Genomic DNA, 21,491 nt, shown 5'->3' with positions numbered 1-21,491 from the left:
ACTGGTCCCAGTACAGACCCTTGGGGTACACCATTATTTCCCTCTCCCTCCCTTCTGAAAACCGACCGTTTAGTCCTACACTTTGTTTCCTAGCTTTTAACCAGTTGTTGATACAGGAGAGTCATTCATTGCTGTGGGTAAAATGTGCTCAGTAAGTTTTTTTCCCTAAAACTTCTCAAGCCCCCCGCCTCCCTCTGAATACATTCCACACACCTCAAGGGGGGGTCTGCCCCCCAGGTTGAGAATCCCTGGACTAGGTTATCTAATGACTCCATCTGGTCTTAAATTCTGAAACTAAGAATCATTGGGCAGGTCTACACTATGGGGACAGGTCTATCTAAGCTACACAATTTGAGTTATTTTAGCAGTGTAACTCAAACCAATGTAGCTTAGATCTACTTACTGCGGGGTCCACAACATGCTGAGTCGACAGAAGAAACTCTCCTGTCGATTCCGCTTACTCATCTCATTCTGGTGGAGTATCGGCGTCGATGGGAGAGTGATTAGCGGTTGACTTAGTGGGTCTTCACTTGCCCCGCTAAATCGACCCCGGGTGGATCGATCAGCATGAGTCGATCGACCCCGTAGTGAAGACAAACCCATTATCTTGAGTGGGATTGTTATCTTGGCTCCAACTTGAACAGTTTGCTGCTCTGAATGTTTATAGGCACTCACCAAGGAGAGACACTAGCCATGAAGAATTGGGATTGTCACAATAAAACTGGGATATATGGTCTCTTTACCCTCTAAACCAGGTCTTTTCCTGTCTTGGGGGGAGTCTTACAATAGTCACACTCTTCAAGCTGGGAACAACACTGTTGGTGGCACCAGGCATGGCCCAGTATTAACAAAAGGATGGAAAAGGACAGTGCCAGTAAGGCCTCCCTGTATCAGGCCTTTGGCCGGCTTGCTTGCCCGAACCGCTTCCATGTTTAGACTGTAATTAACCCCACGGGCCAGATGGGAAGAATGGAATGTATAACAGCTAGTTCAACCCTGGTACCACCGGGAGATCCGGGGGGGGGGGCCTGCTTGCACCTGGCTTAGGAGATAGAGTAATAATTCAAACAGTGAGACAAGATTAGGGTTCAAAAGTGAGCACTAACGAGATGATGTGTTTTCTGCCAAGCATGATTTCATCTGCATAGTGTAATTGCTACTTTATAATGTGCTTGCTATATGGGAACGTAAGGGGGAGGGAGGGGAAGGGGGGTAGAAGGGGGGTGAGTAGTGGGGGGGTAATAGAGATGCCTAGCTGAAATCATGTATAAAAAGAGAGAGAGAGCTGCTTGTATGGAGTGTGCTCGATCTGAGACATGTCTGTGTCTCCGAGCACCGAGCTTTGAGATCTCAAATAAATCTTATCTGCTTCTCCACCTTGGTGTGTCTATTGGAGCGAGGCACACCGGGCAACGAACCGCTGTTGCTGTCGCCTCAGGCCTTTGTGCCGGCAACACCACCATACTTATCACCATGCAGGTTTGATGGGACACCTCAGTCTCTTCCCTTCAGGTGCTTGTGACCAGAGCTATACAGGCACCCCCAGCCTCCTTAAAACTAGTAGGTTTATTAGCAAATAGAAAAAAAGCATTAGAAAAAATGGTTTTAAAATACCAGGCAGCTGTCACACATCTACACTCATCTATCTCATGTATTACTACAAGCTGAGTTAGACAGGGTTTGTTCTGGGCATAGAGAAACAGAACTGACTGAACATTCATTCTTTTGTGAAGCCAAGATCTTTGGACCAGCCTAGTTTCCCTGTGTCTCTGGGAGCATCTTCCCATCTGTTTGCTCCTTTCTTGAGGAAGCAGCCTGTGCTGAAACCCGTGTGAACTTGGACCCAGCTCAGCTGTGTCTGTATTACAAAGGGCTCTTATCCACCTGTGCAGAGGCTCAGAGACATTCAATGGTTTGAGCACAGTCACATATGGAAAGGGAATCAAACCCAGATCTCTTGTGTCGCACAGCCGTGCCCAGACCACAGGGCAAGCCACCTGAGCAGTGACAGGCCCACCAATATTCTCTCCTGCACCTGCAGAGCTACCCCCTGTGCTGCAGAGAGCAGGGATAGCAAGGAGCTAGTTAGAGGGGTTTGATTGTCTGGCCTGTTCTCCCCCTGCCTCCGTTGAGTTTAGAGCAGCCTGGGGGCTGGGTGGAGCTCCACCTGGTGGTCATGACATCCAAGAGCACAGCCCACTCTGGCCAAATCCCTGCACAGGTGCCACAGCAGAGTGCCCCCTGGTGGCCTGACGCAGCCCTTCAGGCGCCCGACTCTTCCCTCTAAGGTCCTTGCCATGACTTACTCTCAGCCTGGAGTGCCTAAAACAAGAGCCCCCTTTGTGGGTTCACATTAATTCAGTCTTGTCCAAAACACAGGCTCTCCTACCCTCCAGCCCCATCCTCCTCATTTACTCAGGAGTCTCCCACCCTCCTGCTTGCCGCACCTTCTGCCCTTCTCTTACCCCAAGGCCCTGAACCCTGCCTCACCTCTTCCCCTAAAGCCTGCCCTCTGCTCCTCCTCTTCCCCTGAGGCTCTGCCCTCCAGCTAGCCTGTTGCTGGGCCACGGTAGGAGCTTCCCAGGGAGCCCATGCCACTATGGGGAGACACAGACTCTCCACCTTCACTGTGGGGAGCTTCCTGGGGGTTGGGAAGACAGGCCGGGTGCTGCTCATGGGCCTCCCTGCCCAACACAGGTGAAGGGTCTGAGGTTCCTCACATTGATTCTGGCTCCCTGGTCAGCTTTTACGATAGTCCCTCTTTGGCTTCCAGCCTGGCCAGTGAGCAGAGACTGAGGGGAGAAGGAGTGGACGGGGTGGGGTCGCAGAGCAGACGGGGCTCCTGCCATTCACACGCTTTTTCCTTTTGAAAAGGTGGTCGCCCTACACGACTGGGCTGGGCTGGGATAGGAGCTAGCTGGGCCTCTGTGGAGGAGCTGAGACCTGTTTCCACCCCTTTGCATTGCTGGGGCAGCACCAACGGAGTGAACGGGGATGGAACCTAAGCCTGAGTCTCTTGCCAGCATTGCTGTGTGTCAAACCATCACCAGCACATGCAGGCCTACTCTAGCTAGGGAGCATTACAGTCCCATGTGGGTGAACTCAGCAGGGGTGCAGTGTGCAGAGGCATCAGTGTGGGAGGGGATGCATGAATGGCTTCTCCTGGGGTTCCTATGTTAATCATGACTCTGACAAGACACAGTCACAAGCACCTGGCTGAAGGCATAAGAGAAGGATGGGTGTCCATGCCCCTTGAATGGCCCTATCCACACCTGGTGAAGTTCCCATGGTTCACGAAGAACCCAGAGCGCTCAGGAAGGGCCAGGACTGTGACTGCAGAACAGCTCTGCAGCTTTTTTCAGATGAGACAGTGACAGGCCAGGTGTAATGGGAAACAACGTCCACTTCCCTTGTCTTTATTGACTGCATTGACATTCATTTTAAGGTCACAGCAGTGACCGGTACAGCTCTTAATGGGGCAAAATCCCACCAGTCCCCTGGCTTTCCACGGACACAGTCACTTTGTAAATGCTGCTGCCTGCCTTGGTCTCCTTTCCCCAGTGCACTGTCCTCCCATATCAGTACCTCTCAGCTAGCCTCATGCCTTAGACCCCATCTGAACATCTCCCTACAGAGTGAAGATCAGTAACTCATGTCAGCTCAGGTGTAAGGTCCAGGTGGCCTGTGTTTGTCTCCTATGTCACCAGCGCCGGAGCCTGGTGATGAACTAACCATTCATTTGACGAATGCCCTGATTATCCTCACACGAAGGTGTTTGCTTTTCACACTGTACACGATTGGGTTAATCAGTGGTGGGACCAGCAGGTAGATGTAACCCAGGAGAATCTGAAGTAAGGGAGAAGAGCCCTTCCCGAATCTGTGTATCACAGACAGGCCGATCATTGGTGTGTAGAAGAGCAGGACGGCACAGAGGTGAGAGACGCAGGTGTTCAGGGCCCTGATCCGTTGTGTATGAGAAGCAATGCTCAGCACTGTTTTGAAGATCATCACATACGATAGCAGGATAAGCAGCGAGTCCAAACCCACCGTGGAGACTATTATGAACAAGCCATAGATGCTGTTGATGGTGATGTCTGAACAAGCCATCTTCATGACGTCCTGGTGCAGGCAGTAGGAATGGGAGAGGACATTGGCTCGACAGTATCGGAACCGTTTTAGGAGAAAGGGGACCGGGAACTCTACGGATACTCCTCTTAGCACACACACCAGTCCCATCTTAGCTATTCTCTGCCTGGTTAGAATAGAAGCATATCTTAGCGGGTCATAGATCGCAACAAAACGGTCAAAGGCCATCAAAAGGAGCACAGAGGATTCAATGAACGAAAGCGAGTGGATGAAGAACAGCTGAGCAAAACAGGCACTGAGGCTGATTTTCCTAGAGTTAAACCAGAATACACCGAGTATCGTTGGTATGGTGGCTATTGATAAGCCAAGGTCTGTAATGGCCAACATGGAAAGGAAAATGTACATGGGCTCATTGAGGCTTGGATCTGTTTTTATAATGAACAGAATGACTGAATTTCCTACTATTGAAATAACATACACTAAGCAGAAGAGGACAGAGATCCAGAGATGAACGTCTTCCTGCCCAGGTATCCCGGTGAGCAGGAACACTGCAGAGATGGTGTCATTGACAGCCGACATAATGTACTGGGCACATCCAAGAAGTTTTGAACTTTCCTTCCTGAAAGGAAAAAGAACAGGAGACTAGATGATATTTAATTAGACATCTTTCTGCTCTCTGTGCAAGTCTAGAGATTCCCAAGAGCTCAAGGAAGATCAGCAAAAATATAGTCTTTGATTTACATTGATAGGAAGACAGGCACTGCCAGACTGGATCAGCTCTGTCCATATATCCCAGTATCCAGTGGCAGCTACATTTGTTTCAGTGGAAGGTGGAAGAAGCCCTGCAATAGGCAGCTCTGAGATAACCTTCTCCCAGGGAAAGTTTCCCCAGAAACCCACTACTTAGCCATATTTTGTGGTGCAAATCAAGAAGGTTTAGAGCCCGTCCAAGACTTTTTTAAACACAATCTCACAGGTTCCTCTTATAACAATCCAGTCTCTCTTTGAATCCTGCTCATCTCTTGACCCCATTGATATCTACTTAAGCATTGTGTGATATTACAGTTGTGACCTTCACACAGACTCACTTTTTAGCCCTCCACTTCTGAGTGTGGCCCATTGTATCATGACATGTGTAGAAACACATGGCAAGTGCATGATGAAAATGGACATTGTATTTCTCTGTCCTGAGTTGAAACTATTTATAAACGTGTTTCATAGACTCGTTGTATATTTTCTCCACTCCTGACAGTCCGAATTATGTCACTGCCTCTTGGCAGCATTTTTAGGACCAGGTTCTGAATTACGTGGGGTCTCCTTTTGCACAGCCCCTGGCAGGATCAGGCTAGAGCACACGGCACCTCTAGAAATGTGACTCCTAGACAAATCCTGACTTGGGGCACTGGAGTTTTAACACTCCGAGTGTGCTTTGAGTGTCAGATTTCTGTGTAGCTTGAATATCCCAGCCTGGAGCATGGGCAGATGTAGGGGAGGGGTTCCCAAGCTATCTAGTGCTGCCTGCCCTCCAGCTGCATCCCTGAGTCATCCCGATAGCCCAGCTGAGTCCTCTGCCGCTGCTCAGAACATCTGCAAATATAAACAGCTTGCAGCCAATTCCCCTTTACTTCGCATTTTAAAGATTGTGAAACCTGCCAACATACCCAATTCCTGCTAGAAGGGGAGCCGCTGACAGCAGGGGTCTTCACCCAAAAGGAGAAGGAATCGTCTGCGATGTTGCACAGGCATCAGGCAGTATCTGTTCAGATAGGAGGCAAGTGTCTTTATGAAGCATGTCTGCACATTCCCCTGGGGTCCACTCAGCCATCAGGGAATCTCTGCTGCTTAGCTTAGTGTGCACCAGCTTTGACTCCCAGCATGGCCAATGGTAAAGTGCAGGAGGCCAAATCACAGGGGATGCCTGGAGATGTTACTCAACTGGACTGCAGTGGAAGCCCTCCCACAGACTCTATTTTTGGAATCCAGGCTTGTCATCGCTGCATGTATGGTTCTGATTATTCACAGGGCTGCCTCGTGGGTGGCCGAGTGGTAACAATGCTGCTGTCACCGCTGTGATCTTGCTGAAATAAAATAGAATAATAATAATAATATAGGACCAGATTTCTCCCTGGCAGCCCCCTTTCCTGCATTACAAACCCAGGGTGCAGGTCAGGAAGGAGAGATTCCACATGGCTTCCTACCTGGGAATTTCCCTCACATCATTCCAGGAGGGGGGTTCCTTTCCCTTCTCCCCAAGGACTGAAAAGGGGGACCCAGGATCCAGGGATCCCCATAGTTATGCACAGATCTCAGCTAGACCCACCCAACCACAATCCCGGGTCTTCACAACTGCTCTAGGATCCTCTCCAGCTCCCTGCTAGCACAGGTTCATCAGAAATTTTCTATCAGGGCCTTTAACAGTAGCCGCTGCCTGCAAGATCGACTGAAGCAGGTGTTGTACAGTGTGGAGGGGACTGCACAGAGATGGGATAACTGGCATCCAGGCAGCTACAGCTGGGCCTCATCCTGGCAACTTAGCACTCAGAGAAAAATTAGCTGCTTTCTATGAAATCTCATCCTCACCCCCCAAAAATCGAGGAAAAGGGAAACATTTGAGATTGGGTCAATATTTTTCATGGGGGAGAAAACCTCTCGTTTCAGCCCAGCTCTAGCTCCAAGCATGGGCCTCTATCACTCATGTTACAGGACCACGCCCCTAGGTGGCATCACTAGCCCCCATCAGCCTCCCAAAGACAGCAGCCCCTGGGGATCTACTAGGGTGGGGCTATGCCAGCTGTAAAACAGAGGGAGCACCTCATGATCAGAGGTTTAGAGACATCTAGAGCATGGGGCTCTGTCCCTGACTATCTTGGCTAATTGCTGTTTATGGACCTCCAGGAACTTATCTAATTCTTTTTGGATCAGTTATAGTTTTGGACCTCACAGCACCTCGTGGCAATGAGCTCCACAGGCTGTGCATTGTGTGAAAAAGTGCTTTCTTTTGTTTGTTTGAAACCTGCAGCCTATTCAATTCATGGGTGACTCCTGGCTCTTGTGAAGGGGTAGATAACACTTCCATGCTTACTTCCTCCACATAACCCATGATTTTGTAGACTTCTATCCTATCCCCCTTTTGCCATCTCTTTTCCTGAAATGAACAGTCCTGATCATTTTAATCTCCTTCTGCTAGCTGTTCCATATATCTACATAGTTTTTGTTATTCCTCTCTGTCCTTTTGCTAATTCAAATGAATCTTTTTTGAGATGGGGCAACCAGAACTGCACACAGTATTTAAGGTGTGGGAACATCATGGATTTATATAGAGGCAATATATTTTCTGTCTGTTTATTTACACCTTTCTTAATGGTTCCGAACATTCTCTTCATTTTTTGATTGCTGTGGCACATTGAGCAGAAGTTCTCAGAGAACTATTCACAATGACTCCAAGATCTCTTTCTTGAGTGGTAAGAGCTAACATGGAGCCACCATTTTGTATGTTTAGTTGGGATGGTGTTTTCCAGTGTGCATTACTTTGCACTTATCAACACAGTCAAAGCTGATTCCCCACTCTGGCACTTTGAGTGCAGAAGGTGGGGGCCCGCAAGGAATCTAAAAAATAACACTTGGCACTTCAGGCTTGTATTAAACTCCCAAGGTTACATATGCCCCTGGCTTTGGGTTGTAGTGCTCCCACCACCCAAGTGCAGAACCCCTTTGAGAGCCCAGGTAGACGCACATGGGAATTCCTTCCTGTGGGGCACCCCCAAGCTCTTTCACCTCCCCTCTGGGGAAGAGCCAGAAAAGGAAAAGAAAAATAAATCAGCTGTTTTCACCAGCTGAACCTGGAACCCTTTGCTCCTCTTAGTAGCTAACTGAAAAACACATGCACAGACCTCTTTACCTCCTTAAACACAGGAATCCAATCATGTTCTTAAAAAAGGTAAATTTTATTTTAAAAAAAGGAAGAAAACACATCTGGATAATCAGGCTGTTGCTAGATATTAAAGGAGCAACTGACAAGGATTAAACACCAAGAATGGCGTTCCTGGGGTACAGCTTAAAGGTTACAAAACAAAACAATGGTACCTGTGTTAGCACAGAGGAATCCACAAGTCCAAAATTAAGAGGTAAACCTCCTTGTGTCGAGCTAAACATTTTCTGTTCTATTTATATATATCTGTAGTTCCAAATGAGCAATTCTAGGGATAAATGATTAAATTTTATACCTGGCCCAAGCTTCTTATAGCATACCTGCTGCTCTGTCTCTCCAGCTGGGAGAACAACCACACAGACACAGAGGGAAAAGTTTGTTTTGTTTTTTTCCCCAATTTTAAAAGTTTCTAGTGTTCCCTTTAGCTCTTTTGGTCAGGTGCCAACTCACTTCCTCTCACCTAAGCATTTCAGTGAGACTTCTTTACCCTTTACAGGTAAGGCAAGTAGAAGGATTTCTATAGCTAACTGACTGGCTGGGTGGCCATAAAAGAGTGCTTCCCCCCTCCTCATTTTCCACAAACACTGACTTTTATCTGCCATTTTTCAGCCCAGTTACAAAGTTTTGTGAGATCCCTTTGTAACTCTTTGCAGTCTGCTTTTGACTTAACTATCTTGAGTAATTTTGCATCATCTGCAAATTTTGCCACCTCACTGTATAAGTCCTTTTCCAGATCATTTATGAATATGTTGAATAGAACTGGTGCCACTACTGACCCCTGGGGGACACCACTATTTACCTCTCTCCCTTCGGAAAATTGACCATTTAGTCCTACCCTTTGTTTCCTATCTTTTAACCAGTTATTGATCCAGGACAGAACCTTCCTTCTTACCCCATGACAGCTTACTTTTCTTAAGAGCCTTTGGTGAAGGAACTTGTCAAAGGCTTTCTGAAATCCAAGTACACTATATGCCATGGATCACCTTTGACCACATGTTTGTTCCCCCCTCAAAATATTCTAATAGAATGATGAGGCATGATTTCCTTTGGAAAAGCTGTGTTGATTCTACCCCAAGAAATCATGTTTATCTATGTGGCTGATAATTCTGCTCTTTACTAGAGTTTGATCCAATTTGCTTGGCACTGAAGTTAGGCCTGTATTGCCCGTATCACCTCTGGAGCCTATTTTAAAAATCATCATCACACCTGATGTGCACAGGAAGGTCATTTTCCCTAAAGCTTGTTATATCCCCGCTCTATGAATACATTCTGCACCACCCAGAGGGGTCCCATCCCTCTCTGTTTGAAAACCTCTGGATTAGATAATCTATTCACTCCTTCTGGCCTTTAATTTTATGACTCTATGAATCATTGTCTTGGCTGCAACTTGAACAAGTTGCTATTGTGAATCTTGAAAGGAACTCAAGGAGAGATGCTCATCAAGAAGAATTGGGATTGACACAGAAAAACAAGGATATATGGTCCCTTTACCCTCCTGTCTCTGGGGGAATCTCATCATTGTTCCACTCTTTGAACTGAGAACAATACCCCATCTATGCTAAATGCTTCTCACCAGGCATGTCTGGCTGCATTCCTCTGTTTCCTCCCTTTGGGTGCTTGTGACCAGTGTGATACAGTCACCCCAGCCTCCCTAAAACAAACAGGTTTATTAACAATCAGAAAAAAAGCATTAGGAAAAGTTGTTAAAAAATAACCATTAGGATCCTCACAGCGGCTCTGGATCCCTGAGCAGCCCTCACCATGGCCCAGCTCTGGCTTCTCTCCCAAAGACAGGGTGGAGTCTCAGGTAAAGAGGAGGAGCAGGAGTGGGGTGTTGGGGGAAGGGATGGGGCAGAGAGGGGGCCTCAAAGAAGAAGAGGAGCATAGTTGGGGGTCACAGAGGGGATGGGGCTTCTGCATGTGTCCTGCGTTTTCCCTTTGAAAAGGTGGTTGCCTTACAGTGAACGGGCTGGGCTAGGAGCTTGTTGTGCTTCTGTGCGGGAGCTGAGTCCCATTTCCACCCCTTTGCATTGCAAGAGCAGCACAAACAGAGGGGACAAAGAGGGAATCTGGGTCTGAGTCTCTTCCCAGGACTCCTGTGTGTCTGAGCCTCATTCACACATAACTGTTTGAATGTATTTATCCTCTCACCACCTCTGTGAGGCAGGGCAGGGCTATTATCCACCTCTACAGACACCATACTGGGTCAGACCAAAGGTTCCCCAGAGGGAATGAACAGAACAGGGAATCATCAAGTGATCCATCCCGTCGCTCATGCCCAGCTTCTGGCAACCAAAGGCTAAGAACACCATCCCTGCCCATCCTGTCTAATAGCCATTGAGGGACCTATCCTCCATGAATTTATCTAGTTTTTTTTTGGACCCTGTTATAGACTTGGCCTTCACAACATCTTGTGGGTTCCAGGACTAGCTGCTCCAAGACACAGTCCTTTACGGTGTCAAGAAACTGTCTCTACATCCCGTCCTGAAGTGACATGTACCGAGTCGATATGGGACAGTAGAAATTCCCCATTATTATTATTGATTTTTGTTAATAGCCTCTTTTATCTCCCTGAGCATTTCACACTCACTATCACCATCCTGGGTAGGTGGTCGGTAATATATCCCTACTGCTATATTCTTATTATTAGAGCACAGAATGTCCACCCATAGAGACTCTATGGTACAGTTTGGTTCATTTACGATTTTTATTTCATTTGATTGTACACTTCTTTTCACATATAGTGCCACTCCCCCACCAGCATGACTTGTTCTCTTCTTTCAATATATTTTGTACCCTGGTATTACTGTGTCTCATTGATCATCCTTATTCCACCAAGTTTCTGTGATGGCTATTATATCAATACCCTCACTTAATAAGAGGCACTATAGTACACCCATCTTATTATTTAGCTTTCTGCATTACATGATGTAATTGAATGGGACTTTTTTTTTTCATTTGACTGTTTCTCAACAGATCCTACCTGTATTTTATCATCTGACTTCCTTTCCTCCTTGCCAGGACATAGAGAATCTCCATTAGTTTATTCTCCCTAACAGATGTCGTTGTCCAAATGACATGCTCCTCTGCACCTGTCAGCTTTCTTCCAGCGGTTAGTTTAAAAACTGCTCTACAAGCTACTTAATGTTAAGCACCAGCAATCTGGTTCGATTTCGGCTTAGGTGGAGCCCATCCTTCCTGTATAGGCTCCCTCATTCACAAAAGGTTCCCCATTTCCTAATAACACATGCAGCACTGCTCTGCCTCAGTGGCATTACACTCAGATGGGGGTAGACTCATCAGGTGCGTGGTGCACAGTCATCAATGGAAGAGGATCTGCCTAAATGGCTGCGCCTGGGGCTCCTACTTTAATCATGTCTCTGACATGACTCAGTCACATGCACCTGGCTGAGGGCAGAGGGAAAGGGGGGTGACTGTGTCACTTAAGTAGCTCCTGAGCACAGCTGGTGCAGCCCCATAGATCATGCAGTACCCAGAGTGCTCAGGAAGGGCGAGGACTGGAACTGAAGAACAGCTCTCAGCTATTTCCCTGGCTCGTGGATGTTTAACCAGAGACAGAACGGTGGCAGGTCAGGTATAATGGGAAACAACATCCACATCCCTTCTCTTTATTGACTCTATCAAGAGGAATTCTGATGTCGGAGCAGGCACCAATACAGCTCTTTATAAGCAAATGTCACACTGGTCCACTGGCTCTCCATGAACACAGACACATTGTAAAAGCTGCTACCTGCCTTGGTCTCCTTCCCCCAGTGCGTTAGCCTCCCTCACCAGCCCCTCTCCCATTCTTCCAGGCCTTATACCATGTCTGAACCTCTCTTTATAGAGTGGAGTTAACTAGATCTCATGATCTCGGATGTAACGTACAGAATAGAATGGGTGGTCATGGCCCGTGTTTTTCATCTCCCATGTCACTGGTCCTGGAGCCAAGTGATGGACTGACCCTTCATTTAGAGAACACCCTGATTATCCTCGCACGAAGGTGTTTGCTTTTCACGCTGTACACAATTGGGTTCATAAGTGGCGGGACCAATAGAGAGATGTAGCCCAGGAGAACCTTGAGTAATGGAGGAGAGCCTGTCCCAAATCTGTGTATCACAGCCAAGCCAATCTCTGGTGTGTAGAAGAGCAGGACAGCACAGAGGTGGGAAACACATGTGTTCAGGGCCCTCAGGCACTCTGCTGGGGACGCGACTTTCAGCACTGTTTTGAGGATCATCACATATGAGAGGAAGATGAGCAGTGAATCCAATCCCACCATGGAGACTGTAAGAAAGAAGCCATAGATGTAGTTGACTGTGATGTCCGAACAAGCCAGCTTCATGACCTCTTGGTGCAGGCAGTAGCAATGGGAGAGGACATTGGCTCGACAATATTGGAACCGTTTAAGAAGAAAGGGGAGTGGGAATATTACTGCCACTCCTCTTAGCACAAACACCAGTCCCATCTTTCCAATTCTTGGCAGGGTTAAGATAGAAGCATATCTCAGTGGCTTACAGATAGCAACGAAGCGATCAAAGGCCATCAACAGGAGTACCGATGATTCAATGAATGAAAGTGAATGGATGAAGAACAGCTGGGCAAAACAAGCATCCAGACTGATCTCCCTGGTGTTAAACAGGAATATACCCAGTGTTGTAGGCATGGTGGATATCGACAAGGCAAGGTCTGTGACGGCCAACATGGAAAGGAAAATGTACATGGGCTCATGGAGGCTTGGATCTGTTTTTATAATGAACAGAATGACTGAATTTCCTACTATTGAAATGACATACACTAAGCAGAAGGGGATAGAGATCCAGAGATGGATGTCTTCCTGCCCAGGTATCCCGGTGAGAAGGAACACTGCAGAGCGGAATTTGGTGTCATTGACAGCTGACATAATATACTGGACAGGTCTAAGGAGTTTTGAAATATCCTTCCTGAAAGAAAAAAACAAACCATGAGACTAGATGATATTTAACGAGACATCTTTCTGATCTCAGTGCAAGCGACTCCCAGGAGCTCAAGGAAGATAAGCTAAAGCATGGTCTTGGATATGCACCATCGATAGGAACATAGGCAGTGCCAGACTAGATCAGACCTGTAGTCCATCGAGCCTCGTATCCTATGCCCAGTACCAGATGGTTCAGAAGAAGGTGAAAGAAGCCCTGAAATAGGCAGCTATGAGATAAACTGCTCCCAAGGAAAGTTTCTCCCCAAGACCCACTAATTTGACATATATTGTAGTATAAATGAGGCAAGTTTAGAGCCCTTCTACAAGCTTTTTTGTTAAATCCTCACAACTGTAATTGGATTTTCTGCTTACTCGTATAAACATCCAGTCCCTCTTTGAAACCTGCTAAGCTCTTGGGCCCACTGATATCTTGTGGCTGGGAATTTGGCAGCCTACTTGAGTGCTGTGTGATTTTACAATTGTGACCTTTCCACTGACAACCTTTCTGGTCCTCCGTTTTGGAGTGCGGCCCATTGTACCATGACATGTGTGTAAACACCTGGCAAGTGCATAGTGAAAATGGTCATTTTATGTATCTGTCCAGAATTGAAGCTGTTTGTTAATGTGTTTCTGTTATGGGAAGAGGGAGGAAGGCAAGGGAAGGCAGGCTGCTCCTGGTCTGGTGCTGGGGCTGGCGGCTGGGTCCGCATGGCTGCCCAGCACCCACGCTCCAGGGCCAGAAAGGCTGGGGCTGCGCTGCACACACTGTGGGGGGTGGAGACTGGGAAGCTTGGGGTGCTCCGGGCCTGCGACACTAGTCTGGAGCACGGCCTGTTGCTGCTGTGGGGGGCTGGCCTGGCTCCATGGCGGGGGGAGATTGTGGAAGGGGCGGGGCCTCGGGTGGAAGGGGCGAGGCTGGGAGTTTGCCTGCCCCAGGTGGAGATTCACCACCATGCATGATTTCCTTGCCTAATTTATATATATATATAATTTTCTCCACTCCTCAGGTTCTATATTATGCCACTGTCTCTTTGCAGTAGACGGATGAATTCTTAGGGCCACGTTCTTAATTCAGGAATAATGACTTCAACTGCATCACTCCAGATTTACATGTGTAAATTTAACCAGAACCAGGCCCTATTATCTCTACCAAATACTCCCAGTGATACACTCTGACCTAGAGGAATCCCTCCAAGAGAAGCTGAAGTGCTTTGTCTGGCCAAAGCTGGCTGACTCCCAGGAGTTCGATCATCCTACAGGCTTCATTTTATCCTCACAGGACCTGCATCCTCTCCCCATGCAAGGGTCTGTAGATATTTGGCAAGTTACAAGCTAACACAGTCAGATTGGCAGGGGAGAGGTTAGCGTCACAAATGGGCAAATAGTGCAAACACTAGATTCACACTAATATCCAGTTGAGGGTACAAGTTACTTCAGCCATGCTCATGTACGAGATGATAGGTGTAAATTACATACAACCCTTACTACACTCCCCTTTCCTGCACCTTAGCTTTACTCTTTGCTTCTTTGCTGAAACACTGACCAGCAATTCGGTTCTCTTAGGACTTCTTTAAAAGGTATTGCAGAGTTATTGAGTGCACAAGCCTGAATATAAGTGTTAGAAACAGGTTTTGGTCAGTTACCACCAGACAGTATCATACAACTGTTCACTGAACAAAGAGTTAATAACACAAACCATTGCAAACAGTATGTGGAGCACTTCTGAAATACTTTCGAAAGCTAAAACCATTAAGTAGTAAACTTACCACTTTTCCTTCCTGTAGAGATTCCAACAACTTTGGTGCTGGATTTCGATATACCTGCATGTCATGAAATTTTGATTTGTAATATTTGTATTACAATGAAAAGTCTTGGCATAACATTTACACATCTATACTTTAGTACACACATGTCAACCCATCCATCCCCTATGATCTGCTTTCAGAGATGATTTCTCAGGATAGAGAGTGACTTAAAATATAGTGTCAGTCATCTGGATGTCTTCAGAACCTGAACAGCAAAGAAAAGTCTAGTCGCTCATCTGTCCTTCGGTTAACAGTTGACTGGTACGCCTCAGGTTCTGTTCTGTCAGTCTGTAGCCTGTATCCAGAATGGTAACAGGGTGGAGGGATGGCTCAATGGTTTGAGCATTGGCCTGATAAACCCAGTGTTGTGAGTTTAGTCCTTGAGGGGGCCACTTAGGGATCTTGTGCAAAATCAATACTTGTTCCTGCTAGTGAAGGCAGGGGGCTGGACTCAATGACCCTTCAGGGTCCCTTCCAGTTCTAGGAGATGTGTATAGCGCCATTATTATTTATTATTACTGGGATCAGCATGGAAAATATTCATTCCCTGAGCTCTCACTCCTTGTACAGAGTAACCCCAGCACACAATGACGGTTTGCAGGAAGTGGATTTCAAAGTCAAATGCATGAGTAATCATGGAAATGGAACTTCATTTCACACATGAAACTAGTCTATTCCTCTCTCTCTCTCCATCTACGTCTTGTATTCATAACATCCATAGCACCTGGGATTGGTATACTGTCAGACATGGAGCTGAGCTGCCATAACGTATGGACATGTTAAACCCAGTTGTTGGGATGTTTGCTGTAGAGCTATATTGGGTTAACTATTGGGATGGTGATATTATGGCTATATTGGCTGTAACCATTGTGGCTCTTCTTAGTTTAATAGCAGGCTGCTGGAAAACAAGCAGGAAGGGAAGCAACAGCTCAGGAAAAGCCATCGCTCAGTAACCACACCAGGGAGGTTGAGAGACAACGTCAGAGCTACAAGCTTGGAAGAGCCTATCTCTGGGCTCCAGCCACATCACACAGCTTGTTTTACCAGATCTTGGAGTCTGTGCAGAGGTGGGTCAGCTGCTGTGAGAAGCTCTTCACACTGACAGACACAGATATCTCTGGGGATGTCTGAAAGCCTTATCTGCCTGGGTCCCTTTCAGAGTGGGAGGGCTTGAGGTCAGAGACGTGTACAGACTGTTGTTAGAAAAACATATTAATTCTCCCATGTTTCGCTTTATTCCCACTGTTCAGATTAAAGAGTAGTTTGGTTCAAGGAGGCTGGCTGGTCACTCATCACACCACTAGTCACAGACTCCCAAAGTGAAGAACCACAGGACCCAGTCTGAATGTGGGAGGACCATGAGATTCTACCCCATGAGAGGGAAGGTTACTTTCCCTAACATCGGAGACTAGGGCGAGATGCAGGTAGCCCTGTAACTTTTAGTGGTATCAACAGAGCAGAGATGCTAGAGCCCTCAGTCATTCAGGAAACAGAAATATCCCCTATCTGACCTGTTACCACAGAGCAATGCAGCTCTGAATAACTGTGTTGATAATCAACCCAAATAATAAAACCTTTGAAAAGGCATTTGCTGATTAAATTTCCAGGAGCAAATAAACCCAGGGCCGCCCGGGGGGGGGGCAAGTGGGGCAATTTTCCCCAGGCCCCGGGCCCCACAGGGGCCCCCACAAGATTTTTTTGGGGCCCCTGGAGCGGGGTCCTTCACTTGCTCCGGGGGCCCTGGAAAACTCTCGTGTGGCCCGGGCCCCCAGAGCTTCTTTCGCTCTGGGTCTTCGGCGGCAATTCAGCGGTGGGGGGTCCTTCCGCTCTGGGACCCGCCGCCAAAGTGCCCTGAAGACCTGGTGCGGGGGGGGCCTTCCACCCCGGGACCTACCGCCGAAGTGCCAGGTCTTCGGTGGCAATTCGGCAGCGAGGGATCCTTCCGCCCCAGGTCTTCAGTGACAATTCGTGGGGAGGGGGCATTGCCGAAGACCCCAGGCCCCCTGAATCCTCTGGGTTGCCCTGAATAAACCTGTGGCAATTTTTGAATTATTAACTGATATTGTTGAGGGTCTCCTTTCACTCAGCCCCTGGCAGGATTGGGCCCAGAGCACACTGCACCTCCAGAAATGGGACCCACTGAGAAAACCTCATTTGGGAAATTGCAGTTTTTTAACACTGCACGCCCGCCTGGAATGTCAGATTTGTGTGCAGCTTCAATAACCCCCTGAGGAGCATGGGCAGGTGTAGGGGAGGGGTTCCCAAGCTCCCCAGTGCTACCAGCCCTTCACTGAGTCACCTCGACAGCCCAGCTCAGTCCTCTGCCGCTGCACAGAACATCTGCAAATGGAAACAGCTTGCAGCCTTTCCCCTTCACTTTGCATCTTAAAAACAGTGAAACCTGCCAACGTACCCAATTCCTGCTAGAAGGGGAGCCACTGACACCAGAGATCTTCACCCAAAAGGACAGGAGTCAACAGACAGGTTGCACAGACAGCAGCCAGAGTCTGTTCAGATAGGGAGGTGACTGTCTTTATGAAGCATGTCTGCACATTCCCTTGGGGCCACTTGGCCATCAGGGAACCTCAGCTGCTTGGCTTTGTGTGCACCAGCTTTAACCCCGTAATGGCCAATGGCAAACTGCAGGCGATGTGCTGTGATGCTACCCAACAGAACTGCAGTGCCAGCCCTGCTGCAGGCTCTATTCCTCGAATCCGGGCTTCTCATCACTGTTCTTATTGTTCTGATTAGTCACCTGGCTACCTCAGGGGCAGCTGAGCGGTAACCGATGGTGCCATCACAGCTGTGATCTTGCTGAAATAAATAATAATAATAATAATAATAATAATAATAATAATAATAATCAATACTAGAGGATGAGATTTCTCCCAGAAAGCCCCCTGTCCTGCATTACACACCAAGAGTGCAAGCTAGGAAAGGGAGATTCTAGAACGCTGCATGTCCTTGGATCATACTAGTAGGATATAAACTTCCTCTCTGTAAGGGTGGTTAAGTGCTGGAATAAATTGCACAGGGAGGTTGTCAAATCTTCATCAATGCAATTCTTAAGAGGAGCTTAGACATACACCTGTCAAGAATGTTCTAGATAATACTTAGATTTTCAATGATCACAGGAGTCTGGACTTGATGACCTCTTAAAGTCCCTTCCAGTCCTCCAATTCTCCCTAAGTTTGCTCCAGGATCCAGGGCCCCCAAAGTTAGGCACAGATCTCAGTGATCCACTGGCAGCTCGGCCCACCCACCCCCCGATCTCTGTGCCTCCACAAATGCTCTAGGACCTGCTCCAGCTCCCTGCTAGCACAGGTTCATCAATGATGTGCTACCAGGGCCTATCACAGCAGCCACTTCCCACAAGATCTGCTGAAGGGGCCTTGTACAGGGTGGAGGGGGCTGCACAGAGATGGGAAGGCTGGTTAGAGTAGCTGATGACCACAATACCCCAGCCATAGACTGGTCAGGAGGTATTGACCTTTCTATACCCAGAGTGCAGCCATAGACTCCATCAGTGCCACCTTCATTATGTTATGAGGGGGAGGCAGATGAAAAGCCTCCAATTTCTCTTGGGGATCGAAAATCTCAGCTCTGTAAACAAAGACCGTCACCCATCTATCCCACGTTGAGTGGAAAGTGACCTATATTAATGAGTTTGCATGGTACAGATCCCTGTGCAGTGCAAGATGGTATAAATCTGGGTTTATACTCCACCAAGGGTGCAAGGCTGGGAGCTGGGAAATTGGCTGTTGTCTCCTGTTTGTCCTTGAGTGATTCAGGAATAAAACACTCGGGTAGCTAAGTTGATATTCACCCAAGAGTTCTGCAAGAACTCAAATATCAAATTACAGAACAACTAACTGTGGTGAGGAACCTATCACTTAAATCAGCTTCGGTACCAGATGACTGGCAAATAGCTAATGTGATACTGATTTTTTAAAAAAGGCTCCAGAGGTGATCCCAGCAATTACAGGCCTGTAATCCTGGCTTCAGTACAAGGCAAACTGATTGAAACTATAGTAAAGAACAGAATTATCAGACACATGGATGGAGATGATTGGTTGTGGAAGAATCAGCACGGCTTTTGCAAAGGGAAATTATGCCTCATCAGACTATTAGAATTCTTTGAGCAGGTCAACAAACGTGGACAAGGGTGATCCAGGGCATATAGTGTACTTGGACTTTCAGAACGTAGTTGACAAGGTCCCACAACAAAAGCTCTTAAGAAAGGTAAGCAGTCATGGGGTATAAGAACATAACATAAGAACATAAGAAAGGCCGTACCGGGTCAGACCAAAGGTCCATCTAGCCCAGTATCTGTCTACCGACAGTGGCCAATGCCAGGTGCCCCAGAGGGAGTGAACCTAACAGGCAATGATCAAGTGATCTCTCTCCTGCCATCCATCTCCATCCTCTGAAGAACAGAGGCTAGGGACACCATTCTTACCCATCCTGGCTAATAGACATTTATGGACTTAGCCACCATGAATTTATCCAGTCCCCTTTTAAACATTGTTATAGTCCTAGCCTTCACAACCTCCTCAGGTAAGGAGTTCCACAAGTTGACTGTGCGCTGCGTGAAGAAGAACTTCCTTTTATTTGTTTTAAGCCTGCTGCCTATTAATTTCATTTGGTGACCCCTAGTTCTTGTATTATGGGAATAAGTAAATAACTTTTCCTTATCCACTTTCTCAACATCACTCATGATTTTATATACCTCTATCATGTCCCCCCTTAGTCTTCTCTTTTCCAAACTGAAGAGTCCTAGCCTCTTTAATCTTTCCTCATATGGGACCCACTCTAAACCCCTAATCATTTTAGTTGCTCTTTTCTGAACCTTTTCTAGTGCTAGAATATCTTTTTTGAGGTGAGGAAACCACATCTGTACACAGTATTCGAGATGTGGGCGTACCATGGATTTATATAAGGGCAATAATATATTCTCAGTCTTATTCTCTATCCCCTTTTTAATGATTCCTAACATCCTGTTTGCTTTTTTGACCGCCTCTGCACACTGCGTGGACATCTTTAGAGAACTATCCACGATAACTCCAAGATCTTTTTCCTGACTCGTTGTAGCTATCATGTTGTATGTATAGTTGGGGTTATTTTTTCCAATGTGCATTACTTTACATTTATCCACATTAAATTTCATTTGCCATTTTGTTGCCCAATCACTTAGTTTTGTGAGATCTTTTTGAAGTTCTTCACAGTCTGCTTTGGTCTTAACTATCTTGAGTAGTTTAGTATCATCTGCAAACTTTGCCACCTCACTGTTTACCCCTTTCTCCAGATCATTTATGAATAAATTGAATAGGATTGGTCCCAGGACTGACCCTTGGGGAACACCACTAGTTACCCCTCTCCATTCTGAGAATTTACCATTAATTCCTACCCTTTGTTCCCTGTCCTTTAACCAGTTCTCAATCCATGAAAGGACCTTTCCTTTTATCCCATGACAGCTTAATTTACATAAGAGCCTTTGGTGAGGGACCTTGTCAAAGGCTTTCTGGAAATCTAAGTACACTATGTCCACCGGATCCCCCTTGTCCACATGTTTGTTGACCCCTTCAAAGAACTCTAATAGATTAGTAAGACATGATTTCCCTTTACAGAAACCATGTTGACTATTACTCAAGAGTTTATGTTTTTCTATGTGTCTGACAATTTTATTCTTTACTATTGTTTCAACTAATTTGCCCGGTACCGACATTAGACTTACCGGTCTGTAATTGCCGGGATCACCCCTAGAGCCCTTTTTAAATATTGGCGTTACATTAGCTAACTTCCAGTCATTGGGTACCGAAGCCGATTTAAAGGACAGGTTACAAACCTTAGTTAATAGTTCATAACTTCACATTTGAGTTCTTTCAGAACTCTTGGGTGAATGCCATCTGGTCCCGGTGACTTGTTAATGTTGAGTTTATCAATTAATTCCAAAACCTCCTCTAGTGACACTTCAATCTGTGACAGTTCCTCAGATTTGTCACCTACAAAAGCCAGCTCAGGTTTGGTAATCTCCCTAACATCCTCAGCCGTGAAGACTGAAGCAAAGAATCCATTTAGTTTCTCCGCAATGACTTTATCATCTTTAAGCGCTCCTTTTGTATTTTCATCGTCAAGGGGCCCCACTGGTTGTTTAGCAGGCTTCCTGCTTCTGATGTACTTAAAAAACATTTTGTTATTACCTTTCGAGTGTTTGGCTAGCCGTTCTTCAAACTCCTCTTTGGCTTTTCTTATTACACTCTTGCACAGAAGGAAGGTTCTCTCCTGGCTCAGTAACTGGTTAAAAGATAGGAAACAAAGAGTAGGAATAAATGGTCAGTTTCAGAATGGAGAGAGGTAGCTAATGATGTCCCACAGGGATCTGTACTGGGACCACTGTGGTTCCACATATTCATAAATGATCTGGAAAAAGGGGCAAACAATGAGATGGCAACATTTGCAGACAATTCAAAATTATTCAATATACTTAACTCCAAAGTAGACTGTGATGAGTTACAAAGGGATCTCAGAAAACTTGGTGGCTGGGGGAACATTTTTTTGTTGATAAATGCAAAGTAATGCATATTGGAAAAATATAATTCCAACTATACGTACAAAATGATGGTTCCAAATTAGCTGTTACCATTCAAGAAAGAGAGTCATTGTGGATAGTTCTCTGAAAACCTCTGTTCAATGTGCAGAGTCAGCCAAAAGAAAA

The 21,491-nt window shown here is 46.5% G+C and overlaps 2 protein-coding genes across 3 annotated transcripts; both read right to left on the bottom strand.

Moving 5' to 3' along the window:
• Positions 1–3,735: 3,735 nt before the first annotated feature.
• LOC120376008 (olfactory receptor 51G2-like) lies at positions 3,736–4,665 on the bottom strand. The gene has a single exon (XM_039496954.1). The coding sequence runs from the start codon at positions 4,663–4,665 to the stop codon at positions 3,736–3,738; it is 930 nt and encodes a 309-aa protein (XP_039352888.1).
• Positions 4,666–11,981: 7,316 nt separating this feature from the next.
• Positions 11,982–21,189, bottom strand: LOC120373309 (olfactory receptor 51G2-like). Of its 2 annotated transcripts, none has more exons than XM_039491580.1 (2): positions 21,150–21,189; positions 11,982–12,880 (listed from the first exon to the last, which is right to left on the bottom strand). In XM_039491580.1, exons 1-2 carry the CDS (start codon positions 21,187–21,189, stop codon positions 11,982–11,984), a joined length of 939 nt encoding a protein of 312 aa, XP_039347514.1. The 2 variants fall into 2 exon arrangements, with proteins under 2 accessions (XP_039347514.1, XP_039347523.1); XM_039491589.1 differs by lacking the exon at positions 21,150–21,189 and adding an exon at positions 15,524–15,554.
• Between the last annotated feature and the right edge of the window lie 302 nt (positions 21,190–21,491).

The sequence above is a fragment of the Mauremys reevesii genome, linkage group 1 (assembly GCF_016161935.1).
Source record: "Mauremys reevesii isolate NIE-2019 linkage group 1, ASM1616193v1, whole genome shotgun sequence".
Lineage (NCBI taxonomy): Eukaryota > Metazoa > Chordata > Testudines > Geoemydidae > Mauremys > Mauremys reevesii.
This window is presented reverse-complemented; position numbering and strand designations above follow the sequence as displayed.

What these genes read in the sequence shown, in the direction of transcription:
- LOC120376008 (XM_039496954.1), bottom strand. Translation starts at nt 4,665, where the DNA reads ATGTCGGCTGTCAATGACACCATCTCTGCAGTGTTCCTGCTCACCGGG.
- LOC120373309 (XM_039491580.1), bottom strand. Translation starts at nt 21,189, where the DNA reads ATGAATATGTGGAACCACAGTGGTCCCAGTACAGATCCCT. An exon ending in TGGTCCCAGTACAGATCCCT is followed by an intron (nt 12,881 to 21,149) that starts GTGGGACATCAT and finishes TCCGCTCTGCAG; the next exon opens with TGTTCCTTCTCACCGGGATA.